The sequence below is a fragment of the Cavia porcellus genome, unplaced genomic scaffold (genome assembly GCF_034190915.1).
Source record: "Cavia porcellus strain 051 isolate PalLab524CR breed Dunkin Hartley unplaced genomic scaffold, mCavPor4.1 scaffold_2, whole genome shotgun sequence".
Classification (NCBI taxonomy): Eukaryota; Metazoa; Chordata; class Mammalia; order Rodentia; family Caviidae; genus Cavia; species Cavia porcellus.
Genome location: NW_026947485.1, coordinates 64,793,173 through 64,819,987, shown reverse-complemented (window position 1 = coordinate 64,819,987; position 26,815 = coordinate 64,793,173). Strand labels below are relative to the sequence as shown.

Here is a 26,815-nt window from a genome sequence, read left to right as displayed (position 1 = left end):
AACTATGACACTGCCTTTTAAAAATGCTCTAAAATGTCACAGATTCGAAGCACTGTTTCACTTTCAAAGTGCTTACATTTTTTTGAAAGGGCAAATCTATTTTTTAACATTCTTTCAGATCATGTCTTTCTTTCTTTCTTTTTTTTGTGGTAATGGGGACTGAACTCAGAGCCTTTTGCATGCTGTTCAAGCACTCTACCTCTGAGCTACATCCCCAGCCCTAGGAATCTTCTTAAACATTGAAATATTTGTCTGTCTGACAGTACGTGACCGCAGCTTTCTTTTAAAAAATTCATATTCATATCCAAGATGGAGTTTTATGGCCAATATATGAGTGTTGTAAAGTACTGTAGGTACATTAAAAAGTGCTTGCATCACATTCCACTATTTGGACAGCTGGACATAAGCCTTAAAAGTTGACATTTATACAGAGTAGACTGATAGTACAAAATCTGTAAAGGGCCATGATGGTGGGGACAGAAATCATTTTTTAAGTACTTCAGCAGTGACACTAGGGTGCAGCATTGTCACTTTTTTCTGGCAAGGTAGTGCATTCTGAGGAAACAGAACATAATTTTGATGAAACAGTGCCAGAAACCAAGAAATAAAATCTATGGCACAAAATGTATAGTGCTTCACAATTTTTTTTTTTTTTTTTGCAGGAAATCCAGGCTTGTCAGGGCCCTGCCAGAGTGGAACCAGTTTTCCTTGGAAGCAAGTCTAACTTGCTGGTCAAATGCTCCTCCTGGTCCACTGGACGGCTTTATGTACTAAGTGGGGATACTAACAATATTAACAAGACTGCATACTGGGTTGGGAGGAACAGCAAAGCCCTGGTGGGGGACATAAGGGAAAGTGGGGAATGGCCTTCAATGCTTGGCTAGCGGATTTTGGTGGTGACGTTTTCTCTGTTCAATAGAGGGATACTGGAACATCTGACTTTCACAGTTCCCTCTTTAAGGTCACATGCACACAAAATATATTCAACGGTCATGGGGGAAAACAGACGTGAATTCATCACTGAACAATCAGGGAACCTGACATCCAGAAACAGGTTTAACCTGAGGGCTGTGTGCTAACTTTATCCATTTTAGGAGTGGTTGGCAGTAGAGATAATGGCAGCTCCTCTGTAAGTTCCCAGATGAAAAAGAAATGCATAAAACAAACAAACAAAACAAAACAAAACTAGCAAATGTTCTTCAGGCTTTCAAGTCACTGGATTCTGACTCAATGGCAGCATGGGTGTTTCCAGGAACTGCTTCCAGGCACCAAAGAACGGTTAGGTTTCAGCGTTACTTCAGCTGTTTTAAATGGTCCTGTGTGAACAGACAGTGATAACACAGAATTCTGCTCTTTAGGGCAATGTTTTTACTGCCTTACAGACTTATGATTTCATAAAAAGCATTGGTATTCCTATTAAATGCTTCAGACCAATGATCACAGCTATTTTTAGTCTGAACTCCCACTGTCTTGCTGCTCCACTCCAGTTCTGGTGGGGCTTGGCAAATGCACAAATCCACAAAAGATGCCATACTGACTGCATGCTTCATAAGAAAACACTGTTCCAGTTACATTTGAGAAACATGGAAACATACACACACTCACATGCACAGGCACGAATTCTGCAAATCATCAAAAAGCGATGTAACAAACAAATGGAATCAAAGAATTTGAGCCCAAGAAAGAATTGTACAGGTGAACTTAAGTCAGAATTCCATTTTTCAGACGAAGACGTTAAGGAAGAAAAAGGTTAAGTAACTAATGATGAATTATAATCACAATAATCACTAACATTTTTAAAGCACTTACTATGTGCCTGAGACTGTGTAAGGCCTTTACAGGGCGTTTTACACAACTTTCTCAAGGTTATTTAGTCATAGGCCCAGGATGAGAACACAGGATTCTCATTTCCTATTCGGTGCTTCAAAGAAAAATGGGATTGTGTAGCACCCTATCCTTGGCTCAGGAAAACAAAACGATGCCAAACAAACTTGGATGACCAGAGTATATACAACTGATGGGGACCGGAAGCTTACTGGACAAAAATGGGTTACCAGGCCACCAAACGCCCCACTTCTGATGAGGGGTGCATTTGAAAGACCCTAAATAGACAACACATCTGCACTAAAGAGCTGGAGCTCAGCCAAGCAAAGAAAAGAGGAACAGCAAAAAAGGTTCACACAAGCAACACGCGGCTTCCAGAGCAGCAGTCAGACTACACTTCAGAGACGGGGGCACTGTCTCCACTCACCACACAAATAGTAACCCTGTCTGCAGCAGCAGCTTGGGGTAAGAAAGACAAGAGTTAAACACAGTATGTGAACAGCAGAGGGAAGTCACTGGAAATGTTTTCAATGTTATTGATTCAGACTTAGTTATTACTTACTCCAAGATTTTTCCTAGTTGATCCACATCTGAACTTCCACGAAAAAGAGGCCTAGAAGAATAAAGATATATCTTACACAAGGAATCTTTTCAGGTTGCACGTCAATCATATTTGTCATTATCACTATTTAATGGGAATAAAATATTATCCATGGCTGGGGAAGAAATCAAGAACTGTGACATCTTTCCTCTGTTCAGGGAAGGTTGTTCTTACACTTAAGGTAACGCTCTCTCATGCGTATCTGGTGGTATCTGACTCATGTTTCACTATCACGGGTTTCAGCAGTCATAGCAGTAATAGTGTACCACCACCAACAGGCTTCAGAGCTCATCTTGGGGGGAGGTAGAACACACCACACGGGAAGGTGGGACTCTGAAGCTCTTCCTGGGAGACGCTGCTCAGAGCACCTTTCATATCACTGTTACTAGAGTGCTCCTCCCTGGGACTCTCTCTTGCCACTGGTCCTGAATTTTGTAGCAAGGTATCTCTATTTTTCAATTATATTCTTTTCCTCTCTCCCAGTATGGTGGCTGTCAACCATTACAAGTTCAAACTCTCAATACCGAACTCCAGAGGCAATATGTCCACTGAACACAGACAGTGTCCCTTGTCTACGCAAGCATTTAACCAGAAATTAAATAAGCTCGTTTTGTGACACTGCTGATAGCTTCCCAAGGAAACATAGTATTCCTCTGTAGCAGCTTGGGGTTTCTCTAGGTTTCCTTATAACCTTTACCCTAATGCTTTACCTCAACACATACAAGTGATGAAATATTTGATTATATTTATATCTGTGTCAGTGGAATAGAAGTAAATCTTCCAAACTCAATGAATGATACAAGCAGGTATTTTTCAATATGTGTATATGTATTTTGTAGTACTGGGGATTGAACCAGGGTACGGCATTCACAATGAGCAGTGAATGAATCCTTAGTCTTTAAATAATTTTTTTAGATGAGGTCTCCCTAAGTTGTCCAAGCTGGGCTTGAATTTGTCATCCTTCTGCCTCAGGCTACCAGAATTGTTAGGATTGTAAGTGTGTGCCACACTTGTCACATTAATGAATTTTAAAGATATGTGTAGTCTATTATCAGAAACCATATTTCTTTTTTATATTAGACATCAATTTATAGAGACTTATGCTTGACTTCTTATTTTCTGTGTACAATAAATGCATTTGCTATATGGGTCAAATGTGGAGAATCCTGCAGAACCATAGCATTTCAGTGGTTAGAAGACACGTAAAAATCTGTCAACCGTACTTTCTATTCACATCATTATTCCTGAAAAGAATTATTTCCAAGCGCAGTTGAAACTAACTTATTTTTGACAATGATATGGGCTGGACTGTGTTCCTCTGAAATTCATATGTTGAAACTTAAATTCCAGTATCTCAGAACTTGACTATATTGGAAGGTAGGACATTTAAAAAGGCAATTAAAAAAAGATTTCAAAAAGGTGAGTAAGTTGAATTAAGAGTGTTAGGGTGGGTTCTAATTCAATCTACTGGTGTCCTCTCCTCACAGAAGGTGAAGTGCTGACGTACAGTGGCTGTGTGCCGAGACAGTGAAAATTGGGCAGGGTGAGAGGCTCCAAAGATGCTAAACCTGAGACACCTTGCTCTTGGGCTCTCAGCCTTCCCAGTGATCAAAAAATAAGTCTGATTATTCCTACCTACATTTATTGTGCTTGACAGTCCTGGCAACCCAATGCAGATAACTTGCATGTCTCTAAGACAGTCAAATTTGTAACAAATCATGGAGCTGGGTCCCAAAAGAATCCAGACAGGTTTTTTTTTTGTTTTTTAATTGGGGGATGGAATGCAAGGTCTTTTGCATGGTGGACAAATGTTCTACAATTGACCTACACTCTCAGTCCCTAGACAAGTATTTTTTTGGTACTGAAAATTGAACTCAGGCCCTCACACTTGTGAGGCAGACCCTGTGTTACTGAGCCAAAAATCCCGGCATCTCTAGACAAGTTTTAAAAAATAGCACAGTGAGAAGTGAAAGCTTTCCTATAGTTTAAAAAAATGGAATCTTAGCACCCATCTTTCATTGAGTGCAAAAGTTTTATCGGGCATGGTACCAAGTGTTCTCCATATGTGATCCCATTTAATTCTTGCAAAAATTACTGGAGAAATGTATTACAGTTAGCCGTATTTCAAATGAAACAGAGTTGAAGAGTAACATGACTTAACTCACATGTAAAAATTGCAGACTTTAAATTCTAACTGGGTCTGGCTCACTCTAAAGCCTGCATGCTTCACTTCTGCCCTAATACTTTTATCTTGGTTACTAGTATTCTCTTTGCTAAGCCAGGACAACTAATCCTCTGCAGAGAAACAACATGGGACTATGAAGGGCACTTCAGAGATCTGATGCTTCACAAGTTAGTGCTTTTAGGATTCTGTACCCAGATTAATTTGTGTTTTTAGATTCTTGCTCTACTTTAAAAAGGAATGAAGATATCATTAGATTAATTTTCTCTGAGAACTTAGTTCTGATGGCTGCTATGGTCTGAATGTTGGTATTCTCTAAATTTCTTAAGGTGGAACTTAAAATTCAATTTTTTTTTTTTTTTTGGCTTTTTGAGACAAGGTCTCGCTATGCAGTTCAGGCTAGCCTTGAGCTCACTTTGTAGCCCAGGCTGGTCTCGAACTCGTAACTATCCTTGTGCCTCAGCTTCCCGAGTGCTGGGATTACAGGCATGCACCACCACACCCAGTTTAACACTCAATGTTATAGTAGGAAGAGGTGAAGCTTTTGGGGTTTTACCCTCATGTATTACAGCATGGGTTCCCTTATATGAAAGGTTGAGAAGTTGCGCGTGGTGGCCCATGCAATATAATTCTAGCACTCTGCAGGGCTGAGGTAGGAAGACTGCAAGTTTGAGGACAATGTGAGCCACTTATTGAGATCCTGTCTAAAATAAGAAAGAAAAAAGGGCTGGGAACGTAGCTCAGTACACAAAGTCTTGGATTTAAATCCACCCCCCGCCAAAAAAGGTTGAAGGGAGTTACCTGGTTCTGTCTGCCTTGTATGGCAGCAAGAAAATGCCATCTCTGAGGCAGACAACCATTGAGAGACACCAAATCTTGGATTTCCCACTCTCCAGAATTGTGAGCAATAAATTTCTGCTGTTTGTAAATACTATTCAGTCTAAGGTATTCTGCTATAGCAGCCAGACTAAGACGATGGCCCTTTTAACTTTATTTGGTTTGTTTGTTTGTTTATTTATTTATTTGCAGTGCTGGGAATTGAACATTCTGGCCCTGTGTGTGCCTGGCAAGCATTCTACCACTGAGCTACCTATTGGAGTTCGAATGGCCCAATGGTTTGACCTCTGTTAGTATGGAGTGCAGCAAGCACAGCGATTAAATCTTAACCACTAGTCTGTGAACACTTAGAAAAACCTGCTTTTGGGAATACTAGAATCTTTGAGGCAGCAATTTGGTCAACAGGTCAGAATGACTTTCCCCTCCTTAGGGAGACCTGGTCTGTGACTCTGAGCTCTATTAACTTGGCTTTGGAGCAGATGTGGCCTGGCTTGAATTACACAGATCCATGGAACCCTAATTGCACGCAATCCTATTAAAATGGATCTTTGGATGCAAATACTGTACAGAGTCACAAGACAATGGAAATAGATCATGTGAAGCAGGGAGCAGGCCAAGAGGTTGATCATGAATGTGATCAAACTTTTAATACAAGTTGTTTGGTTTTGGACTGAAAATTCTGAATAGTTTGGAACAGCTGGTTTTATGAGAGGATGCTGGGTACATCGGGAGAATGGAGAGGCACAACGGATTCTGAGGAAGAATGAAATCTTGGAATGTTACGGCTGAATGTGGGGATGTAAGACAGCTTCAAGGGCATTATATAATTTGTCTTTAAATAAAGCTCTCTGGTAAAAACATTCCTGGGGACATCAGTTCTGTGTGTTCTCAGGAGACATACAGGGCTATATTTTTACTGGGGTCACTATGAGTGATTATTTTTTCCTCAGGTTATCTGATTTAAATATCCTTAAATTCATAATGATTTGGGCACATTTTCTATGCATAAAACATGAAAATAGGTATTTGATTATATTCTTTGGTTTAGTGGTAAGAGGTAATTCTATTGCCTTAGATAATTTTATAAGTGTAGGTAGGAATGATTCAGCTAACATACACATACTCCAATTAGCTGGACCTGTTTATTTCTTTATTATCATGACATACAGCTGAGCTGAAAAGGGAGCAGAGGACTGAAGGAACAAATAAAAAGAAACAGTCTGACAGAATGGTGATGGCAACACAGAGATCATCTTAAAAAGTGACTCAATATAACTTTTTTTTTTTTATAACTTTGAAGTCTATTTCATTCCATTGTTGGAAACCTATCCTTCCAGGAAAACTAGGGAATATTTCCTCTCTGCATGAAGACTGAAGATAGAAAAGAAATGTTCTACTGTACACAGTGAGACAGCAGCTCCCAAAAACCATATGCATTTTTTTTTCAAGGAAGAAATTCACTAGGTGACATACTTACTAATTTCTCTACAGTTGAGTCTCAGCCTTACAAACGAGTTTGTTCTCAGAGAACATCTGTAAATTGGATTCCTTCATATCCCACAATGTGAGTCTTATACAGTACACCTGTGAAAGTTTGCCACTCGAATGTTCATAAATTGAGGCTTTACTGTATTTTAAAATTGTTTTAGTTTCTGTGGTCCTGAGGCTTGAACCTAGGATTTTTCCAGTAACTTTATCTTCAGCCCATTTTTGTTTTGAGACAGGGATTTGTAATTGTAGGCAGGCAGGCAGGCAGGCCTGGAACTTGTGATCCCCTGCCTCAATTACTTGAAGTGCTGATTGCAGATGTACACCACTGAACTCAGCTTCTACTAATTCTTTTAAAATTAATTAAAGAGAAAATCAGCAATAGAGTATTTTAAAGTAGCAAATCTAAAAGATATATTTGTATTCAAAAATTAATTTCTTCCTTTTTCAACAATTTCAGGGGAGGAGTAAATAACAAAATGAACATCTCAAGATAAAGACTGTATAGTCAATTTCTTAGATTAACATATAAGGAAAAAAGTCTTTTTATTATACAGGACATTACCAAAGGTCAAAGAACTAAACACATTTTACTATACTAAAACGACAATTACTTACTTTAAATGACTTTCCAGTCATTTAGCCAAGCACTCAAAATAACTTGCACACATACATATGCTAAACATATGCTTTACCATTAAGCTACAATTCTGGATGTATTGCTTTAAATTTTTATGAAAGCAAATTTTATTCTATCTCCAAGTATTTCATTCAAATGTCCCCCTTCACCACTAGACTGTGTAACAGTTAACACTAAGTTAAAACTCTTTGTGAAAGTAATAAATGTTTATTTATATATGTAAAACTTTCTTCATAATAGAAGACTGTTACAAAACGAATGATAAACTCTATTTTTTTCAAACCTCAACCAGGTCAATCCTCAAAGTCACCTAGGCACTATCATGCCCAACAAATATGGGTCTTAGCATTTTATGGCAAAGATTTTTCTTGAGATTCTCTTGAGTCTACAAGAGGTTAAGTCTGAATAATTTTTCTTTATTTCTTTTAGTTAACATGCTGACTTTTTTCCCAGAGATGTTTGTTGACTGCGGAAAGGGCAGAGACTTTGGTGACAGATGGTCCTGGAAGCAAATCCCTACTAACGAATTCCATACAGTAAAGCCAAATGACATTAGGAAAAGTCTCTTTCTGAACCTTAGTGGCCTCATCAATTAAGTGAGATTATGATATACACCAGCCACTGGAACATCTAACTTCCAGTAGCTCTGTACTAAATGGTAACTAAAACACCCATACAAAGTGGGATATCACTTTTGTTCCTGATCAGTACTACACAGAGATAATAACATTGTATTTTATACCATGAACAAGCACGGAAGGAAGGGGCCATCTATCACCATCTGATGAGGTCTGAAGTCATATTTAAGCCCAACAGGCCTTTGCCTCGTTCACTATATACTCCTGAGTATGTTACAGCTCTTACAACTTTTTCAAGGAAAGAAAGATTTTGTAAGGATGAATACCCAAGTTTTCTGATGAGGATTAATTCTGAATTGGCAGTATCACTTCCTCTCCAGTGTGAAATTTTGCAAAAAGCCTCAATCAGGTACTGAAGTCTGTTATCAGTGAGGTGAATTTTTCCTGGGTCAAATTACAAAGGAGACCAAGTTTCAGATTATATGTTTTTTTTTAAATAAACAGCTAAAAGAACATATAAATATCATTCCTAATCTCAGTGAACAATGGAAAACAATATTGAGAGGTGTGGTATGTTTCCTAGTAGATGAGAAGTACATACTGGTATGTCTGTTACATAAAGGAAATGATTCATGCATAATGGAAGATGAAAGATTTCACTTACAATACTCTCATTGTACTAACACAACAAGAAGTCCAAGGTTACCCTATAGAGCACCTCTGTAACCTGCACTTGACCTGTGGTATACTTTAGCTGCTATCTTTCTTGATTAGTAGAGGAATTTTCCATGTTCATAAAATGATCTTTTCAAAAATACTGCTTTTCTATTTTATACTTGTTCTTCCTGTGTTCTGTTCTACAGTTATCTGTTAAATTAAAAAAGTTAACTTATCACATCACCGTTACCACCTATTCAAATAGCCAGAGGAAGCAGAAAACCAATTAAGTGATTTACTCAGTAAATACTAATTGAGAGATCATGCATGCACTAGGCACACAGAATTGCAACTGGACTGGGAGGTAATAAAAAAGGCCATACATAAAAAAATGTAAATTATGTAGCGCTATGTACAGTCTCATTAACGTACAGAGTATGCATTACAGGTATTGAAGTTATAGATTTATGTTTATATAATACATTTACTAAAATATAAATCTGTCAGTTAAATATATACATGCCTATGGATACAACCATAATCATTCTTGCTTCTACAGGAGACAAGATAAACACAGCCTCAGGTAGAGCTTTCTTGGTGGGTACTGAAGCCTGAGGAAATCGTGTAATTGTCACTGGAGTATCTGGAGGTGGTCTGATTAACCTTTCACAGGAGTAACTTATCTGAGGCAATGTAAATAAGCAAGTGGCTAGACTGGTCCGTCTGACTTCAATGAACAGCAGAACGGAAGCAGTGTTTAGAGCGATTAATGTGGCAGGGTTTGCTGAGTCAATCAGATGGGATGGAGACTGAGGCACAGAGGCCCCCTGGGAGTGGGGCTGGGGATTAGGAGGGGCGAGAGATGAAAAGCCATGAGAAGGAAGATGATGAGAAGAAAAGGTGAACTGAACTTGGGAGGACAAGTTTGAGTTTAAGTTTGTATTTCAGTAAAGTGGCCAGAATGAGACCGTGTGTGTGTGTGTGTGTGTGTGTGTGTGTGTGTGTGTGTGCGCGCGCGTGCGCGTGTGTGCGTGTGTGTGTACGCTAGTCTAAAGAGGGCTTCCGGACCTCCTTTGCCATGTGCGGACACAATGAAGAGTGCTGCTTAGGAATAAGGATGTGGCCCCTTCCAAGACACTGACTCTATGAGTGCCCAGATTCTGAACCTCCCCTCTGCTGACCTGTGAGAAACGTATTTCCAGGGTTTGTAAGTTTATGGTGTAACACCTTGAGCATCCCAAGACATACTGCTACCAGGTATGGACTTCCTTTCTGAGATGCTAAAAGTTCTAAAATTTTATTCAGCGACTGTGGCACAATTTTGAACACATTAAACTAAAAACTATAGGACTGTATATTTATATAAGTGAATTGCATTATATGTGAATTATAACTCAATTATAAAAAAAGTAGTAAAAATTATATTGCCAAGCAAACATGATGGACTCAAGATGGTAAGAAAATGCTAAGAAAACTACTTTAGGCCTAAATATATGAAAGGCTTAAGTACACGGTACCGAAGCACAGTGATAAACATGCATTTCAAGCACTCATCTGAAGACATGTGCTCTGAATAACCTAATGATATGGTTCAAATTTCTCCTAACACTTGATTTACCAGATTAGGGTAAAATAACACACTAACTCCCTAGGATCAAAAAGGGGTCACTTCTGAAACCATTACCTTATAGATGGTTAGTGTTTTTCTTTTCTTGCATTTTTTCTACTTTTCTGCATTCATCATTCTATGAACCCCGATTGCTTTTAAAATCAGAGGTAAAGGCCACCAACACTGCTCCTTGCGTATATGCTGTGTTTATGATCTGTCTGCCTCATTTCTTTCCCCCATGCCTATAAGAACCTACTTCTGTTACTTATTGACTTGCTGGTTTTTACATAATGAGAAGCTTACTGAGAACAAGGTCAACCCTTATTTGTTTCTGTACCCAGAGCACATAATTTATTGCCCAGTCTGTCCATAATTGGCATTCAATTAACATACTGAATGGTCACTATTCCCTGTAAGGTTTTTTCTCTCTTCTTTACATCAACTTAAGTTTTTCATTTTGAAATTCCCCTTCTTGGTTCATTTCTAGATAATTCAAGTGCAAACATGTATTTGCACAAATATGTGTGTATGTGAACTGACGTATACACAGAGACCCAAAACCAGGTTTGATTTATATTACTGTGTCAATGCTTTAACCAGCCCGTGTTAGGTTACAGCATCGAGATGCTATGTGCCCGAACACCATGGGTATTTAAAAACTGAGACTGGTCGGCAGTCTTCTAAATCCAAATCTTGCCCAAATCACCACAGAAGCAATAGGAAGCACACAGGATGGGAACTCTGTCCTCAGGTGTTTACTAGGTATGCAGGCTGGGGTCTTGGGAAGACAAGGAGGAGGAGAGAAAATGTATAGCAAAGCACGAAGGACTGAAGAGGGCGAGGAAGGAGGGAAAAGAGCATGGAAAAAAAAAGCAAAAAGCGAAGTAGTGCTGAAAGTCCTCTTTCATGAGTGTCTTTGGGAGGAATGCTACTGTGCCATCCAATGGAAAAGTAGGCTTGTGAAAAAGACTACAGTGTGTCCTTACCCACCTTAGTTACCAGATCTGGCACCATGGGACTGCTGGCCCTTCCTCAAAGTACAAATGACCATGAAAGAAAACACTGTAAATCAAATCAGGACATTGAGGCAGCCCTGACAGTGCAACTAATGAGCACTTCCAGGACGCTTCAGAAAGGGACAAGAATGATGGGCTATGTGTGCTGGAAGGGCGAGTGTCTGGAGGGGAATATAAATGTCTTTTACTGTAGTAAGTTAAAAATTAAACATTTACTGTATTTTTCAATCACATCTCGTATTTCTCACGGCTCTGGATGATTAGTCTGAGACCAGATCAACATGGTAACTCAACAATTCAGGGTTCATGTGCTCTTCCTGTCTTACACACCACTGCCTGCTGGATGTGTGCAGGTTGCTCACAGAATGCAGAGACAGCAAGCACTCTGGTGTCCTTTTTGGAGGGTAAAGGGAAAGAATCTTGCCATGTGGGTCAGGCTAGCTTTGATCTTACTATGTAGCCTGGAATGGCTTCAAACTTGCGGTGATCCTTCTGCCTCAGCCTCCTGAGTGCTGGGATTAGAGTGTGCCACCATGCCTGTTCTCTGGTGTTTTACAAGAGCACAAATTCCATCACGGAAGCCTTACTCTCATAACCTCATTTAAACCTAATTACCTTCCAAAGACTCTATCTCCCAATTCCTTTCTTACGATACTGAATGCATTTTATCTTTCATCCTTTAACAACAGAAGGTAGGGCTGGCAAGTTCCTGTCCAGTAGCAACAAATGCAATTGGTCTATTGTGTCTAGGAACCAAGTATTCATTTTATGTGCTTCCTGATCATTTTTTTCTACCAAATATCAAGCTTGGTATCCTCTCTGAATCTCCTGGGCTCTTGTTCTCTAATTACAACACTCACAGGAACTCTTAAAGACAAGGTAAAGAATGATCATGCCACTGGCATAAACTGTTCCCTTGATATTCACATAAAAAGACAATATGGTATTTGTCTTTCTGTATCTGAGATAGTTCACTTACACGATGTCCTCCAGTACCACTTGTTTGCTGTAAATTATAGCATATCATTCATTCTTTTTATGGTTGGCATTTCCTTTATCTATTCATCCACTGATGGGCATCTAGGTTGGCTCATAATTTCTTAGCAGTTATGATGATTTGTCTTGTCCAATCTGACTGATTACTCTCACAGGCTATATCTTTGGGCTGACTTCGAAGCAATACACAAGGAATACAGGTTAAAATCCCGAAAGTCCATTTAAAAGAAGTGTATTTCAATACCAAATATATTCTGGTAACCAAAATGTGGCCTTCAAAATCACTTCTTATTCTCAATCCCTGAACCCAATGCTCTTGTCTTTGGCACACTATTTTTTGCGAAAGGATATCTTATGAGCTCTGCCGTGAGTGTGATCACATTTTTTCTCAGAGACACATTTTCTCTTGCAAAAATTCTAACTTGACATCAACCATCTGTCAACAAAATGACATCTTTCTGAGACTGACGGTTTTAATGTAGATTTTTGGAGGAAATAATCACTAGAAAATTTCTGAAGTGGAAATGCCTTTTGGCTGGAGTGGCTTATTCTAAAAAAGTTTTGCTCAGAAGGGAACCAAGAGTATCACTCACAGAGTATTACAAATGATCTAAAAATAGCTTCAAGTTGGATTAAATTACTGGTTATAAATACTCTAAGACTGATGTTCTCATACTTTCCTTAAAAATTATAATCTGCTTAGCTTACAAATATGAGTTTTGGCTATCAATAATGCTTCCTTTATGTTTCTAGTAATGGAAGATTAGTATGGAGATCAACTGACAAGGTTGGCTTTTATTTTATCAGGATAAAATTGTCCAGACCCAAGAGCCATAAAAATTTTTCAAAATGCTTATTTATACTCTCTCTCCATATATGTATTTATTTTGCTTTAATAAGGGCTAAGTTTATGATATATGTGCTGCAGAAGTTTTGATATATATGGGTTGGTGATAAATGCATTATGGAAAATTTGGGAAAAAGAAAAAGTATATTAAGAGGTATCATACAAAATGACTTCTTTTTTTATACATAAATGTATGAAATGGCATCTCTAAAGATTTCTTTTTTCTCAAACAAAGATAGCACCATACCCTGAGCAGGATCTGAATTCTGGCTGGGTAGTTTTTGGTGTGAAATGTAGAGAGAAGAAAGTGGTTAGCAGTTATAACAAACCTCTGACTGAATTTGATGTAAGCTTCTTAAGGAAAAGAATCAAGGACACACTTAAAAAAATTGCATACACATTTCCCCCTACTCTTTTAGCATTTATATCTTATGACAAGGAGCATAAGATATTTTCTTTTTCCTTTACAAATGGTAAAAACAACTGGTATCCTGTATGAATATAATATTTATATTCTGCATGTTTTGGGTAGAATCCAATAATGTGTGATGACTCCACAATTTAGTACAGGAAACAAAGACCACAGCATTCCTCAGAAATTTTGGAGTCTCTTAATGGAACAGATCTATTTGAATGGGATTTTTTTCAGCAATACTTGAAGAATGTAATTCTTCATGGTGGATATACTGGATTTGTGACAGATGCAAATTCAGATATGAATACAACACAAATGATTGAGCCTCTTGTGTTAGGCTTCCTCAGATCTTTTTTTTGCATGGATCATATGAAGAAAAGTTGGTGTTTGACAACTGTAGATGACTCATCAGAGGAAGTTCTTACCATATGGATGTGCATGTTGAAACAGAACTGATGAACAAAGAGTCTTTTTTCTCTGTGTGGGCCAGTGAGGGTTTCATTTTAGGAAATGGAAGTGTCAAATGTGGACAAACTGTCCTGAAGTATTTATAGTATAATGCAGTTTCCTTTAACTGCCTTTCAACAGAGAATATGTGAATGTAGAATAAGATCTGAATTTCTTTTGTCCGCTTGTGTCTTCTGAACTATATTCTTGTAATAAAATCCATTTAGCCCTGTGATACATAATATAGACATGAAAGTGGCATAAATACACTGGGGTGTTATAGTAGTTTCTCAATTAACTGTAAGAGCTCTTTACCCATTAAGGATATTGCACTTTTGGCATATTCATTGCAAACATTTCTCTAAGATTACCTTATGATTTTTAAATTTGCTATTTTTTTTTGGAGACAGTTCAGAACTATTAGTTCAGGCTGGCCTCAAATTCACAGCAATCCTCCTGCCTCAGCATACTAACGCTGGGATTGCATGTATGTACCACTGCACTCACATTGTTTTTATTTTTATGTTTTGTTTGTTTTTATTTTTTGATGAATGAAAGTTAATTTTTATACAGTCAAATATATCAATGTATTTGTGACTCTTTGTATTTGAGACTAGAAAGTTTCTTCTAGTATCACAGATATTTCCTATATTTTCTTATGAGTCCATTTTAATATTTAACTCTGTAAGCCATCTCTCATCTGTCCTGTGGTAAGAAATACTGAGAATCTAATCAGACTGCTCTCTGCTTCTAACAAGTTGACCAGTTACTTTCCATCACTTGTTAAACAACTCATTCTGTCCTTCTAGGTTTCTGATTTATGATAAGTTACATCTCATCCCAGACTGGGGTCTCCATTCTGGTCCTGTGTTCTGATTCATTAGTATCTGCCACTGTTTTGCTTGGTATCACATTGTTTTTATTACTATAGCTATATGATGTATTTTTGTACTAAGTCATAGACATTTTCCTTCATAATTCTTTTTTGGAGAGTGGTGGGAAATTCTTGGCTGTTATTACAAATTTAACTCTTTTGAATGTGTCTAAAAATATCCCACTAGGATTCTGACTAGGGCTGCAAAACCTATAAATTGAAATGAAAAGGCTTTATATTTTTACAGTAGCTCATCTTTTCACTCAGGAAAATGGATTAGAAAAATTCAAATATTCTATATGCTTCTGTAAGTGTATCTGTGTATCTCTCAGCCAAAATTTTTAGTTTTCTAGATTTTGAATTTTTATGCTGTGAATGAGATGAGCTGCTCTCAACCCTAAACCAATTTAACTGTGGTACTTCCATTTGAGGTCATAATCCTGACTGTTTCTCCGAACCATGGATTATCTTAGGTTTAAAAAGTGGAAGGAAAAGGAAAAGGGGCGTGGGAGATGAAGTGAAGTCTTGTTTTATACTCATAAACTCTGAATCTCCCAGGAGTGCTCTAACAATGAAAAAAACCTACAGTGAAAAGCACCGGGGTTAGTAAAACAGAGAAATCATGAACTTATAAGTGCTCAGAGTGATGACTCACTGCAATGGATCATCTTTGGGAAATCACCTGCCAAGCAGAATATAGCAGATGAGGTGCTATTTTTGCAGCATGATTTATTGCTACTTCCCTTTGGGGGAAAAATAAAGATTAATCCTAGTTCCCTAAAACACATGAAATTGGTCATCCTGGAAGATGAGCCTGTCAGGTACTTGCTATTTCTAGAACTGGACAGGGCTGTGTCTGCTGTACAGACTTAACTGAAATAAGATAGACACACTTAATGATTCCTAACAGAAAGGTGCATTGACCAGGAGACAGAATATCCAGTTCTTAACACTAGATCTGTAACTGATTAACGAATCACACACAGCAGGCCACTTTCTCTCTGCTCATCTGTAAAAATCTGGTAGCTCAGCTTCTGTACTGTGTTGTATTGCAGATGAAAATAACACAAAAATAAAATACCCTGTGAATGCAGTAGTTCGTACTGCTGAGTACAGTGAGCCTGCTCAGTAAAAGCAGTGCTACTAATCAAGTAGTAAGTATAATGAACACTTATTCATTTAGACATTCATTTTTGTTGAATATAGTGTTGCCTTTTCTCCCTCTGTTGTTTGTTTTTCTTTGTTTCATTTTGACTAAAGATGCAGGGACAATTCAATGTTGTTGTTTTGGACTTATCTGTGAATGAAATATGCTAGATTTAACTTACCCATGACACACTGCTGGGCTATTTACAAAGATTGCCAGGAAAGTTTAAAGATGATACAGTTAAGAAAATGAGAAACTTAAGGGACAGCATGTTTCCTTATTCCAGACCCATGGCAGTAAAGCTCATGGGCCCCTCCCTTCTTCCACTGTGTTCCCAAATGTGGTCTTTTCCGTAACTGAACAAGGAACCAAGGTCCTGAGAGATTAAAGGACTTGCTCGAGGCTTGACATCTGTTTACTTCCCTATTTATTCATTTATTTCTTCAGAGAATATTTAGAGTATGGGAATATTGCTCTGGATGCTGTGACTATAGCAATCAATGATATACTCTCCCTCTGCGAATGTGCCGATAGCTAGTTAGAATGTGTATCTTTCAAGGTTTAGAAGTGGGTCTGAACAATCTTATTGATGTGTATTCGCCCATAGGAATACTTTTGTGAATTTCTACTTCCCAGTTTTCAGTATTGCCAGATGATCTGGCTTAAGCAAATGAGGCAGAAACTATAGGCAATGTTTATTTTTCTAATTCTTACAAACATCCCTGAAATTCAGGCATGACTCTCCTTAGACGAGAAGCCCAGGATTCAAGAAAGTTTTGTAGCTCAGTTACGCATGTGGTGAAGTGCAGGAGCTGGAGTCAATACTGTATGTTATGATTTCTTATTGATTCTATTTTTTTCAAATATGTAACTGCAGCTTATTACATTTAAAAATCTGTTATAAGTCAAATATTAATGTCAGTCTTTGGCCTCAGTACTTACTTAATGAAAAAAAAGAATTTGTGAAGCTGAGGATGCTAACAGCATATGATTATATTTATGATCCATCTGTATTATACATTCTCCAGAGAGGTATGACTGCAATATTTTTGATTTTATGACAGTTTTATTTAAAACTGGCTAAGTTTTTTTTAATGCAACAGTATTTGGTTAAGAAAACTCACAACCCTGTGCACAGTAATAATTACATTATGCTAAAAAACCCGAAAGACTAGAATTATATAATAAATGTTTATATGATTGGAAAAAGATGTAATGAAAATGTTAAAATACGTATTATTTTCCTGTGGATTTAAGGTAATAATCATCTTTTTTTGTTTCTTTTATTTTATTGGAAAACATAAAATAAAATTTTGTAACAAAATAGGAGAATAACAATACATTGCATGTTGTTATCTAGAGTACAAGTTATGGGCATAAAAGTTCCTCTGGTTGATGGTTGACATTAGCACAAACCTGACTTTTCAATGAACTAAGATACACTAACAGTAGAACTCACTCACATTTTTGCCTTTCTCCCTGTTGTCCTTTCCCCTTTCATCCACCCTGCTTCCTATTTCCTTTTGAACAATTTCTTCCCATTTTACAGAACCAATTGTACATTTTAGAACTTATTTACTCTTTCAGTTTCTCATACCAGGGAGACAATATGATGTTTATACATGTGAATGTGATTTATGAGTATGGTCTCAAGTTGCATCTATTTAATTATAAAAGTCTCGAGTTTATCCTTCTTTATGGCTGAGTATTACTTCATTGTATAAAAAGATCACTTTTTTTTTATCCTTTCCTTGATTAATGGGCAACTGGATTGTTTCCAAGATTTAGCTACTATTGCTGCTATAAACATGGGTGCACATATATCACTGTGGTATGATATTTTTAATTCTGGGAAGATATCCAGAAGGAGGGTCAAATGGGACCTCTCGTCTTAAGTTTTTTGAGGAATCCCCACACTGATTTCCACAGTGGTTGTAACAGTTTATACTACCACCAACAGTGGAGAAAGGTTCTTTTTGCCCCACACCCCTCCAGCATTTATTATTGGTTGACTTTTTGATGATAGTCATTCTTTCTGGGTGAAATGGAATTCGGTGTTGTTTTAATTTGTATTTCTTGAATGACCAATGATGTTGAACATTTTTTTCATGTATTTCCTATTTATATTTTTCATCTGAGAAGTATGGATTCATCTCAGATGCCCATTTTTTCTTTGGGTCTTTGAATCTGAGGGATGTCTGATTTTTTTCAATACTTTATATGTTCTAGAGAGAAGTCCTTTAAAGGACAATTGGCTAAAATTTTTTCCCACTCTTCTCAGATAACTTTCTTAGATAACTCTGGGTTATGTTTTCATTGCGCTGGTGATTTCTTTTCCTGTGCAAAAGCTTTTTAATAAGTTGCATCCTTTTTTGCTTCTTCACATTTTTCTAATTCAAAATTTTCAAAACTCTGCTAAGATAATGTTTTAAAATGAAAAGTATAATAGAAGTAATTAAAATGCAAATGTGGTTATGTGATACTGTCTCTAAACTTATGGTTCTAGAAAAAGATAAATATGCAGACAGTAAGATATGAAGCTTTGAGAAGTAACTGGCCCAGGCAGTTGGTAGGTTGTATGAGGTTTCACAGACCTCTAACAAAATTGAAGATTTAAACAGCAACTGAACATTTTAGTCAAAAATGTCCTGTGGATCTAGCACACAGTTGGATCAGATTTTAGATACTAAACAAGCAAACAAACAAACAAACATCCACTTCTAAAATTTACTTACTAACTTCTTGAACATCCTTGGATGTCTTGGAATTGTAGCTGAAAGACACACTTTCCTTGAAAAACAAATTCAGACTTTGTCAACTTATAAAGGAACTTCTGATGGTTTTCCTTTTTGGGGGGTGCTGGGTATTCAGTGCAGGGCCTCAAGCGCACTAAGAGCTACCACTGAGTCACATTCCCAGCCCCTTCTGACCACTTTTGGCTAGATTAAAATCCTGGAAGAAACTTTAAGGAAGAATAGAAGCTGTTTAACCTTGAGTTCGTTATTTTTTTAAAACTTTATATAGATAAAAACCAGTGCAACCTAAACAAGTACTGAATAGGTACATAATTTCTTCAACATCAACAGCTAAAAATAAATACAATGTACCAAGTACTTATTATGGTATAGGGTAGTGATGGCGAACCTTTTAGAGATGAGTCCCCAAACTACAATCTCAAACCCACTTATTTATCACCAACACTGCAATTAAACCTGAATAGTGAAGTTTTAGTAAAAAAAAAAATAAATCCATATATTAACATCTTTTGTCTTAAAGGAAGAACAACACATGTACCATTGGTTTGCCACCACTGGTACAGGGACTGCTTTACCTGGTTTCACATGTAGTATATCAAATAACTCTAACGACACTTTGCTAGGTAACTATTGTTTCCAATTTAAAGAGAGCAACTGAGGCTAGACAGGTTAAGTGAAGATCAAGTATCAAATATTGAAGAGAACATTCTATAGTATTCACACAGGTGATTCCATAGTTCTTGGGAAAGAACAAGTAAATTAAACTAAAATTGGGAAGTTTGTACTCTTCACTCATCTCAATCAATTAGAACTCTCTAAAATTTACAGAACATTTGGGGTAAAAGTACCCAAAGCACTTTGGGTAAAAGTACTTGATATATTATAAATAGTATGTGGTATAATTTGTTAATAAACACTGTATGCACTGTTCGTAAAACGCACTTACAGGTTGTATAATTTTAATATAACTAATGCATAGTTTTAATTATTTTGATTTTACATGCTAAAGTTCTAAAAGACATATTAATTTTTTTATCTGGCAATGGAACTACTCTTTATTAATTTTCCAAAATGCATAAAAATAGACTTTTAGTATACCATGATTTACTGCATGAGATGAGCCTGGCATCTGCAGGATGCAGGATGGCTTTGCTGCGGGGATTGATGACAATCTCACCAATCTCAAGTTCCACCCTGAACAAAGTTTCACTGTCTCCTATGTCACTGACCCCTGTACCTGAGGCTGAACTTCCTGGATACCTTGCCCACTTGGTCAGGAGTTCCGCCAGCCCAGAGAGAAGGATGCTTCAGAAAAATTGTGTCTGCCTCCTAGACTTCTGTTCTGTGCTGTCTCTGACAGGTAGCAGCCCAACATACCCTGTGTTGACCACTCAGGCTGGGAAGGAACCCCAGTTCTGCTCTACCACCGACTGGCTGTGAGCTGTGAGGGAGGCACTAACTCTGAACCTTCGTTACCTTATTCTATTCCAGTACTGAGGATCTCCGTATATCTCAAAGGTACACTGCTTGCATACTAAATTGAAATGTCTGCAAATTAAATATGTGTGTGATAATATCTTTTGAGCCCTTCTGAGTTAAGCAGCCCTTCCATGGAAATGATGTGCAACAGAACAGCAAGTTTTGTTTTCCCAGCAGAACCACCACACTGGTCCAATTTCAGATACTACCCATTGATAGCAAGTCACATCCTGATTTTGGAAATAATCAAATGTGGCTGGTGGGAGAGAGACATCTAAGGAACACCGAAATGTGGGAGAGTAGCTGATAAACAGCTATTTTATTATTGCGAGGAAAGGAGATGCTCCAGATGTACTATATTCAGACACCCTCACTGTTACCTGCAGTTTTTATTTTCTGCTCCTATACAGATCCATTTAACTTTTCAGTTCACTGAATATAGCATGGCTGAAAGTTTTCTTTCCTTGAAGTACTGAAAAAACAAAATACACCTTGGTGCTTTGGTGAATGAACACCCATACAGAGCTGCCAGCCTAAAAATCTTGAAACAAAGAAAGTGAGTAAGAGGCTGACTCTGGCCGAGTACTTCCCAGTGACAACATGCATTTCTTGATAACTAGTGAATGGCAGCAACATTGTTGAACACTTGTTCTGGAAAGTTCGGTGAAGAGAAGCCTGGGAAAACTCCTCTGACCCCACTTGGTGATCAGAACCCTAGGTTCCTTTGTGTTATCAGTGGTTTGAGGAGTAACGTTAGAAAAACTGACAAAAACAGTCTAGTTAAATGCCAGTCCTTCAAGCGAAGCTTTCTTCCTCAGCAGCATTACTGGAGAGCACGGTTTATTGCTCAATGCCTCCCTGGAAAATTGGAGTCAGTGCCTGGGGCACTGCTGCCACGCTAGCCTCATGTCTCATGATCACATCAGACCACGCGGGCTTAAACGTATTGTCCATTTCCTTTGTCTTCCCTTCCTTTTCTGTAATTTTTTTTTGTTGTTTTGTTGTTATGGGCAATGACAGTTTCTGGTTTCTTTTGTTTATCAACGGTTTCCTTCACCGCAGCCTCTATTCTTCCTGCTGGAAGCCTGGCACAACTGGAAGCTGAAGGAAAACCACAACTGAATAGCCTGGCACTTACTATAACAGTCATTTCCAACCACAGATTAATACTGTTACTGGATTTGACTAACGGCTCTCAATCAGCCCAACTGTCATCTCTTGAGAACGTGAGCACTAGTGAAAGGCGAAGGAAAATGTAAGCACATCCAAAACATGGTATAGTTTTACTGATGGTTCATCTTCTGCATTCAAAGGTACCTCTCTGAATATGCTTTGCCTGGTTCTCCTTAACAATCTGAACAGTGAGTGGACTAGGAGGAGATAAGACACTGCTTGCTGCAGCTGGTTAGAGGCTTAGGTCAGCTGGTAAGAGCTCCATGGCATCTGCTGGTGCAGGACACACTGCTCAGCTGCCTGAGGAATGTGCACGCGGCCTGTACTTTGCCCTGCCCACCTGGGGAAACTGCACTGGGTGCTGGTGGTCATGTGAGTTAGGAAGCAGCGTCAAAGTCCAAATGGAAGGGAGCCTCTTGGAAGCTTAGGGCTGGTAACACTGAGTGCTAAACCATCACAGACAGGAGCTGGGTTCTCTTCATTCTTTACTTTGACATAGAACAGTGTTAGTGAACCTTTTATTCAAATTGCAACAAAAATTAATTTTTTTATTGCAAAATGCCAACACTACCATTAAAATCTGAACACTGAAGTTTCAATTTAAAGATAATAGCTCATACATTAACAGTTTTGTCTTAAAAACACCATAATATATGTGCTGTAGGTTTGCCACCACAGGAGGTTCTAGCCCTAAGGCAGCTGGCAGGAGAAATTCTCAACAGACACAAAAAGAGGATGGCTTGGTAGTATATGATAATGATGCATGAATGGCTCAATTAGGTCAGATTCTATCCCAACCTGGCGATCTCTATAGTAACAAAATATACCCCTGTTCTTCTAGATTAGGAGAGTATGGCTTTGGGAAACTGTTAGTGATCCCTGGCTTTGGTTCCTGACAGAATTTAACCTGCACATGAGAATAGGACTTCAGGGACTCTTCTTTTGGACAGAGTGTTTCCCTGTGTTGCCCAGGCTGCTCATGAACTCCTGGGCCTCAGCCTTGCAAGTGCTGCACTATAGACACATATAGTTGCCTCAGTGTGACCACTAATTAGGAATGTTAACTTCATCAGGTTAAGAACTGCCTAGTAGATTAGTAGAGCATGTTCCGAAGGGTCCAGTAGGGCCACAGAGCACGCTCTTGGGGACTATATGGTCCCTTACCTGCTCCTCTCAGGCACCGTTTCCCAGCTCTGCCTCCCCCCTCCCTCGCCCTTCTGCCATGATGTGTCTGCCTTGAAGTCTGTGGACCACAGACTTATTTTCCTAAAACCCTCGGCTAAATTAAACCTTTTTTCCCTTTAAATTACAGTGGCATCAGTGGCATTACTGATGACTGCTGAGTATTTCACACATATAAATCCCAAACTTCTACTTTAAAAATATAGTAAAGGGCATGCATTTTATATACCTGTGGCGGGAAAGTAAAGTAGAAAAATCTTTCACTAAGGCCATTTAGCGCCATGGATTGAAGGCTTTTAAATATTCTTTCCCTTGCTATCCCACTTTCAGGAATTACTTCAAGGGAATAATCATGAGAATGGAGAAAACTCTGGTTACTACAAAAGTGCATCACAGTCTTGCTCAAAGAAATTTTAATTTTATTCATTCAACAATCACTATATGTCTACCACACACTGGAGAATATTTAAGTGTGTGTGTGTGTGTGTGTGTGTGTGTGTGTGTGTATGTGTGTATATATATATATATATATATATACATATATATAATCTTAGTTTATTTCTGTATAAGAAAAGCCTACTACAAAAAGCATGATCTCATTTTATAGGAAAATTAAAATGGTACAACGAATAGGAAAATGAAGTTGAAAAATACCCACTGAATCAGTGATCCTCAACCTTTGTGGCACCAAAGACTGGTTTTGTGGAAGTCAATTTCATGGGTGGGGAGTGGTGGTTCTGGAATAATTTAAAGGAGCTACAACTTAGATCCCTGGAATGAGCAGTGCACAGTAGCACTCCTATGAGACTCTGATGCCTGCTGACTGACGGGAAGTGGAGCTCATGCGCTGATGCCAGCCACACTGAGCAGCTGTAGACACAGATAAAGCTTCTCTTGCCTACCTGCCGCTCACCCTTGCTATGCAGCCTGTTCCTGGCAGGCCAAGGAACCACTAATAATGACTGTCTCCTGGTCACTGGCTTGTGATTTATCTTTTCACTTGTCCTTTTTAAAGTACTTGTTTTGTAGAGAGCTGCTCTGAGCCGTGTGAATCTCCTGGTGTATCAACTTTTCATTTACTAGTTTCAGCACCCACTGATAACTTTCTTTCTTTTTTTTTTTTTCTTTTTTCTTTTTTTTTTTTTATAAGGACTGGAGAGCGCCCGCGGGTCTCGAACCACCAGACCAATCGGCCCGGGCGGTTGGGAAGCCAGACTGGAAGGAACCGCTGGGCTAAAGCCGGCCCCCCACTGATAACTTTCAACATCCCACCTAATTTATTCTATGTTACAATTGCCTTTGTGCTGAAAGAACTTTCTCCCTTCTCCTGTTTCTTTACACTGGCATAGACCTATAGACTTTAAAATTGTTCAGTCATTTATAATCCTTTACTATGGTGATATATTTTGAGGCTCAAAATATCACATATTTGTCCAATGGCTCCTTTAAGCTAAATTCTGTGCCTTTCTGATATAGTCCCATTATTTTTTGAGCATTTTCTTATATTCTGGTAACAACAGTATGCCTCAGGCTTATTGTATACTCTGTACTTTTAATTTTAAAATGTTCTATAGTAACCATGTATTACCTTTGTTAAATGAAAGAACAAAATGCATTCAATTTAAAGAATAACCTTACATAAAATGCAACAGTATGTGTAAGGTATGGATTTTATTTAAGCTTATTTTTAAAAAGTACAGGTTGCTGATCCTATCTGGTTTAGAAATACAGTATTAAGACAAATTGAGTTTTACTTGAGATAGGAGAGGGAGCTCCTGCCTTGCAAGGCAATGTAAAAGACTGCTGTGCCCTGAGAGATCATTAAATACACAAGGCATTGCTCTTTTGTGATTGAAACCAGTGATCCAGTCACAAAACCTGAGATACAAAATGACACAGCTGAAGTACATTCTGTTCAATTAATGTCTTGCAGTCAAATGTCTCCTTGTTTTTTTCCCTCTGAACACTGCATAGAAAAACAGTGAGACACAGTCATTTTCATCTCTGACTAAATTTCTTCCTGCTGACTGTTTGGAGTTTCCCTATGAGCTGGTGTGAGGCACTTCTTCCTGTGGCTCAGAACAAGACTCTCTGTGAGGGCCTTGGGGACTGCATTCAGATTCTCTGAGGTACTCTGGAAATACTCCTCCCAGGACTTTGTAGACTCTGACTGCAGAGAGATCTACTTAGTTGCTTCAGGCTTACTGAGGGGGTTTCCTGAAACTCAATGACATACTCAGCAGCTTCCTGGCTTCCAGGGCCAACTGGACCCTTGTAGTGACTGTGGTGGGTGAAGGGGAGACACATGAAGAGCCTGCGATAATGAGTCATTACTTCACCACTGAGTCATTTGGCTGTAGCACAGGTCTGCTGTGACCTTGGTTGGAGGTGCTACTTAGAACTTTAGCACTGCAAGGCCTGGGCCTTTTTGACTTTGAGTTCTTTTCACATCTGATGTTATCTCTGACAAAAAGCCACCCTTATCCTGTTCTAGGTAAATGATACAACAAGGCACTTTAACAATATAAACAACAATAAGAGGGACTAAATTTAACTGAGCGTGAACAATGCAAAGAAAAAAGGCTTAAGTGTGCTTTCCAAGCACTACTTTATTTAACCACAGATTAGCATCATGTGGGTGCTACATATTACTATTCTCATTTTATACTTCAAACTGTGGTTGCAGAGTGGTAAATGAGTTTGACGCTCCCGAACTGGGTCTTTCCCCACTTCACTACAAGGCATCCTTCAGATCTGATTGTGGAGCTGTGAGTGAATGTGAGATTGAAAAATTCCAAGTTTTTTTCAAAGAAAAATTAATGAATGGAAACAACACCAGTCTGCTTGGCATTGAGAGCAAGCAGCATCATTTAAGTTGGTTGTAAGAACAGAAAGAGGTGACTTCAATGAATCTGTGAGTCCATGAAGAACTTAAAGCCAATTTGCTATGCAGCAGTTCGAATGTTCATTCACTCATTCATTCATTCATTCATTCACTCACTCCATTGGTGTCTATGACATGTACCTCACTGTGTTAAGTAGGGGAACATGGACATGATAAGATTGATGTGGTTTCTACCCTTGTGGTGCTTGTAGTTTAGGAAGAAAGAAAATCATAAATGATAAATGCTATGAGGGAAATGAGCTACTCTGGTGGTCAGTGAAGGTTTCTCTAACGGGACATCTGTCTTAGTTACTTTTTCACTGCTGGGCCAAAATATCTGACATCCAGAACTTAAAGGAGAAAAGGTTTATTATACCTCACAGTTTGTAGTGGTTTCAGTCCATAGCCAGCTGTCTCCAAGGTTGGGTGGCGTGGCAGAAAAGAGAGACATAAGACGGACAGTTCTTGGCAGGGTAGGCGCTAAGACAACCACAGCAAGCAGCAACAGCAAGCCTCCCTTTCCCTTTGATCCCATTCAGGCTACAAGCCTTTTGAGTGGTGCCACCCACATCTAAGTGGGGTTTCCCAATACCCACACCCAGATCTGTGCTAAACCAGTCAGTGGATTAATTTAGTTATCATACTCTTAATCCACATTCATACATCCTAGATCCAGTCACCTCTGAAAAGTTCCAGCTAGGAGCACATGAAGGTCGGGGGACATCTAGACACAAGCCTTAACAACAATTAACCTGAAGGATGAAATAGAGGAGATAGGGCTGACGAAGTCTCTTCATTTTCATCTTTGGTAATAGCTGGAAAATTTAAATAGTTGTCCTGGGTGTTTTATGCCTTTTTCTGTGGTAAGCAGGTCAATCACTAATTTACAATGCATGTGCTTTGTCAACATTGCTTTCCCTTTACCTCATTCCAAATATCACAAATATAGTACACATAAGATTTTTACTACTCAGTGTAACACTATCTCATTCTTTTCTTTTCTTTTAATATAGAAAAATCACATCAGGGTCAGGGATAAGAGCAAAGGCCTTTGTGTTTCATGGAGTTCATCCAAGTGTACCATTTGTTTCTTCCCGGTGGAATTGTCATATCAACTTTAGGAAAGATGGGGAGGGGGGAGAAAGAAATGGCCCAAGGCCTACTGAAACAAAGCCAAGCTTGC

General features: G+C 38.4%; 1 protein-coding gene across 2 annotated transcripts in view; it reads right to left on the bottom strand.

Annotated features, from left to right (window-relative positions):
• The window catches only part of Cdk6 (cyclin dependent kinase 6), a 235,538-nt gene that overhangs the window by 15,458 nt on the left and 193,265 nt on the right, over positions 1 to 26,815 (bottom strand). The window contains exons 5-6 of one of the 2 annotated variants that reach the window (XM_063242755.1): positions 2,387 to 2,437; positions 2,252 to 2,283 (exon numbers count right to left, since the gene is read on the bottom strand). In XM_063242755.1, coding sequence (XP_063098825.1) covers positions 2,252 to 2,283; positions 2,387 to 2,437 — 83 coding nt within the window. The remainder of the gene's footprint in view (positions 1 to 2,251; positions 2,284 to 2,386; positions 2,438 to 26,815) is intronic. The other variant, XM_003475102.5, reaches the window with a different exon arrangement.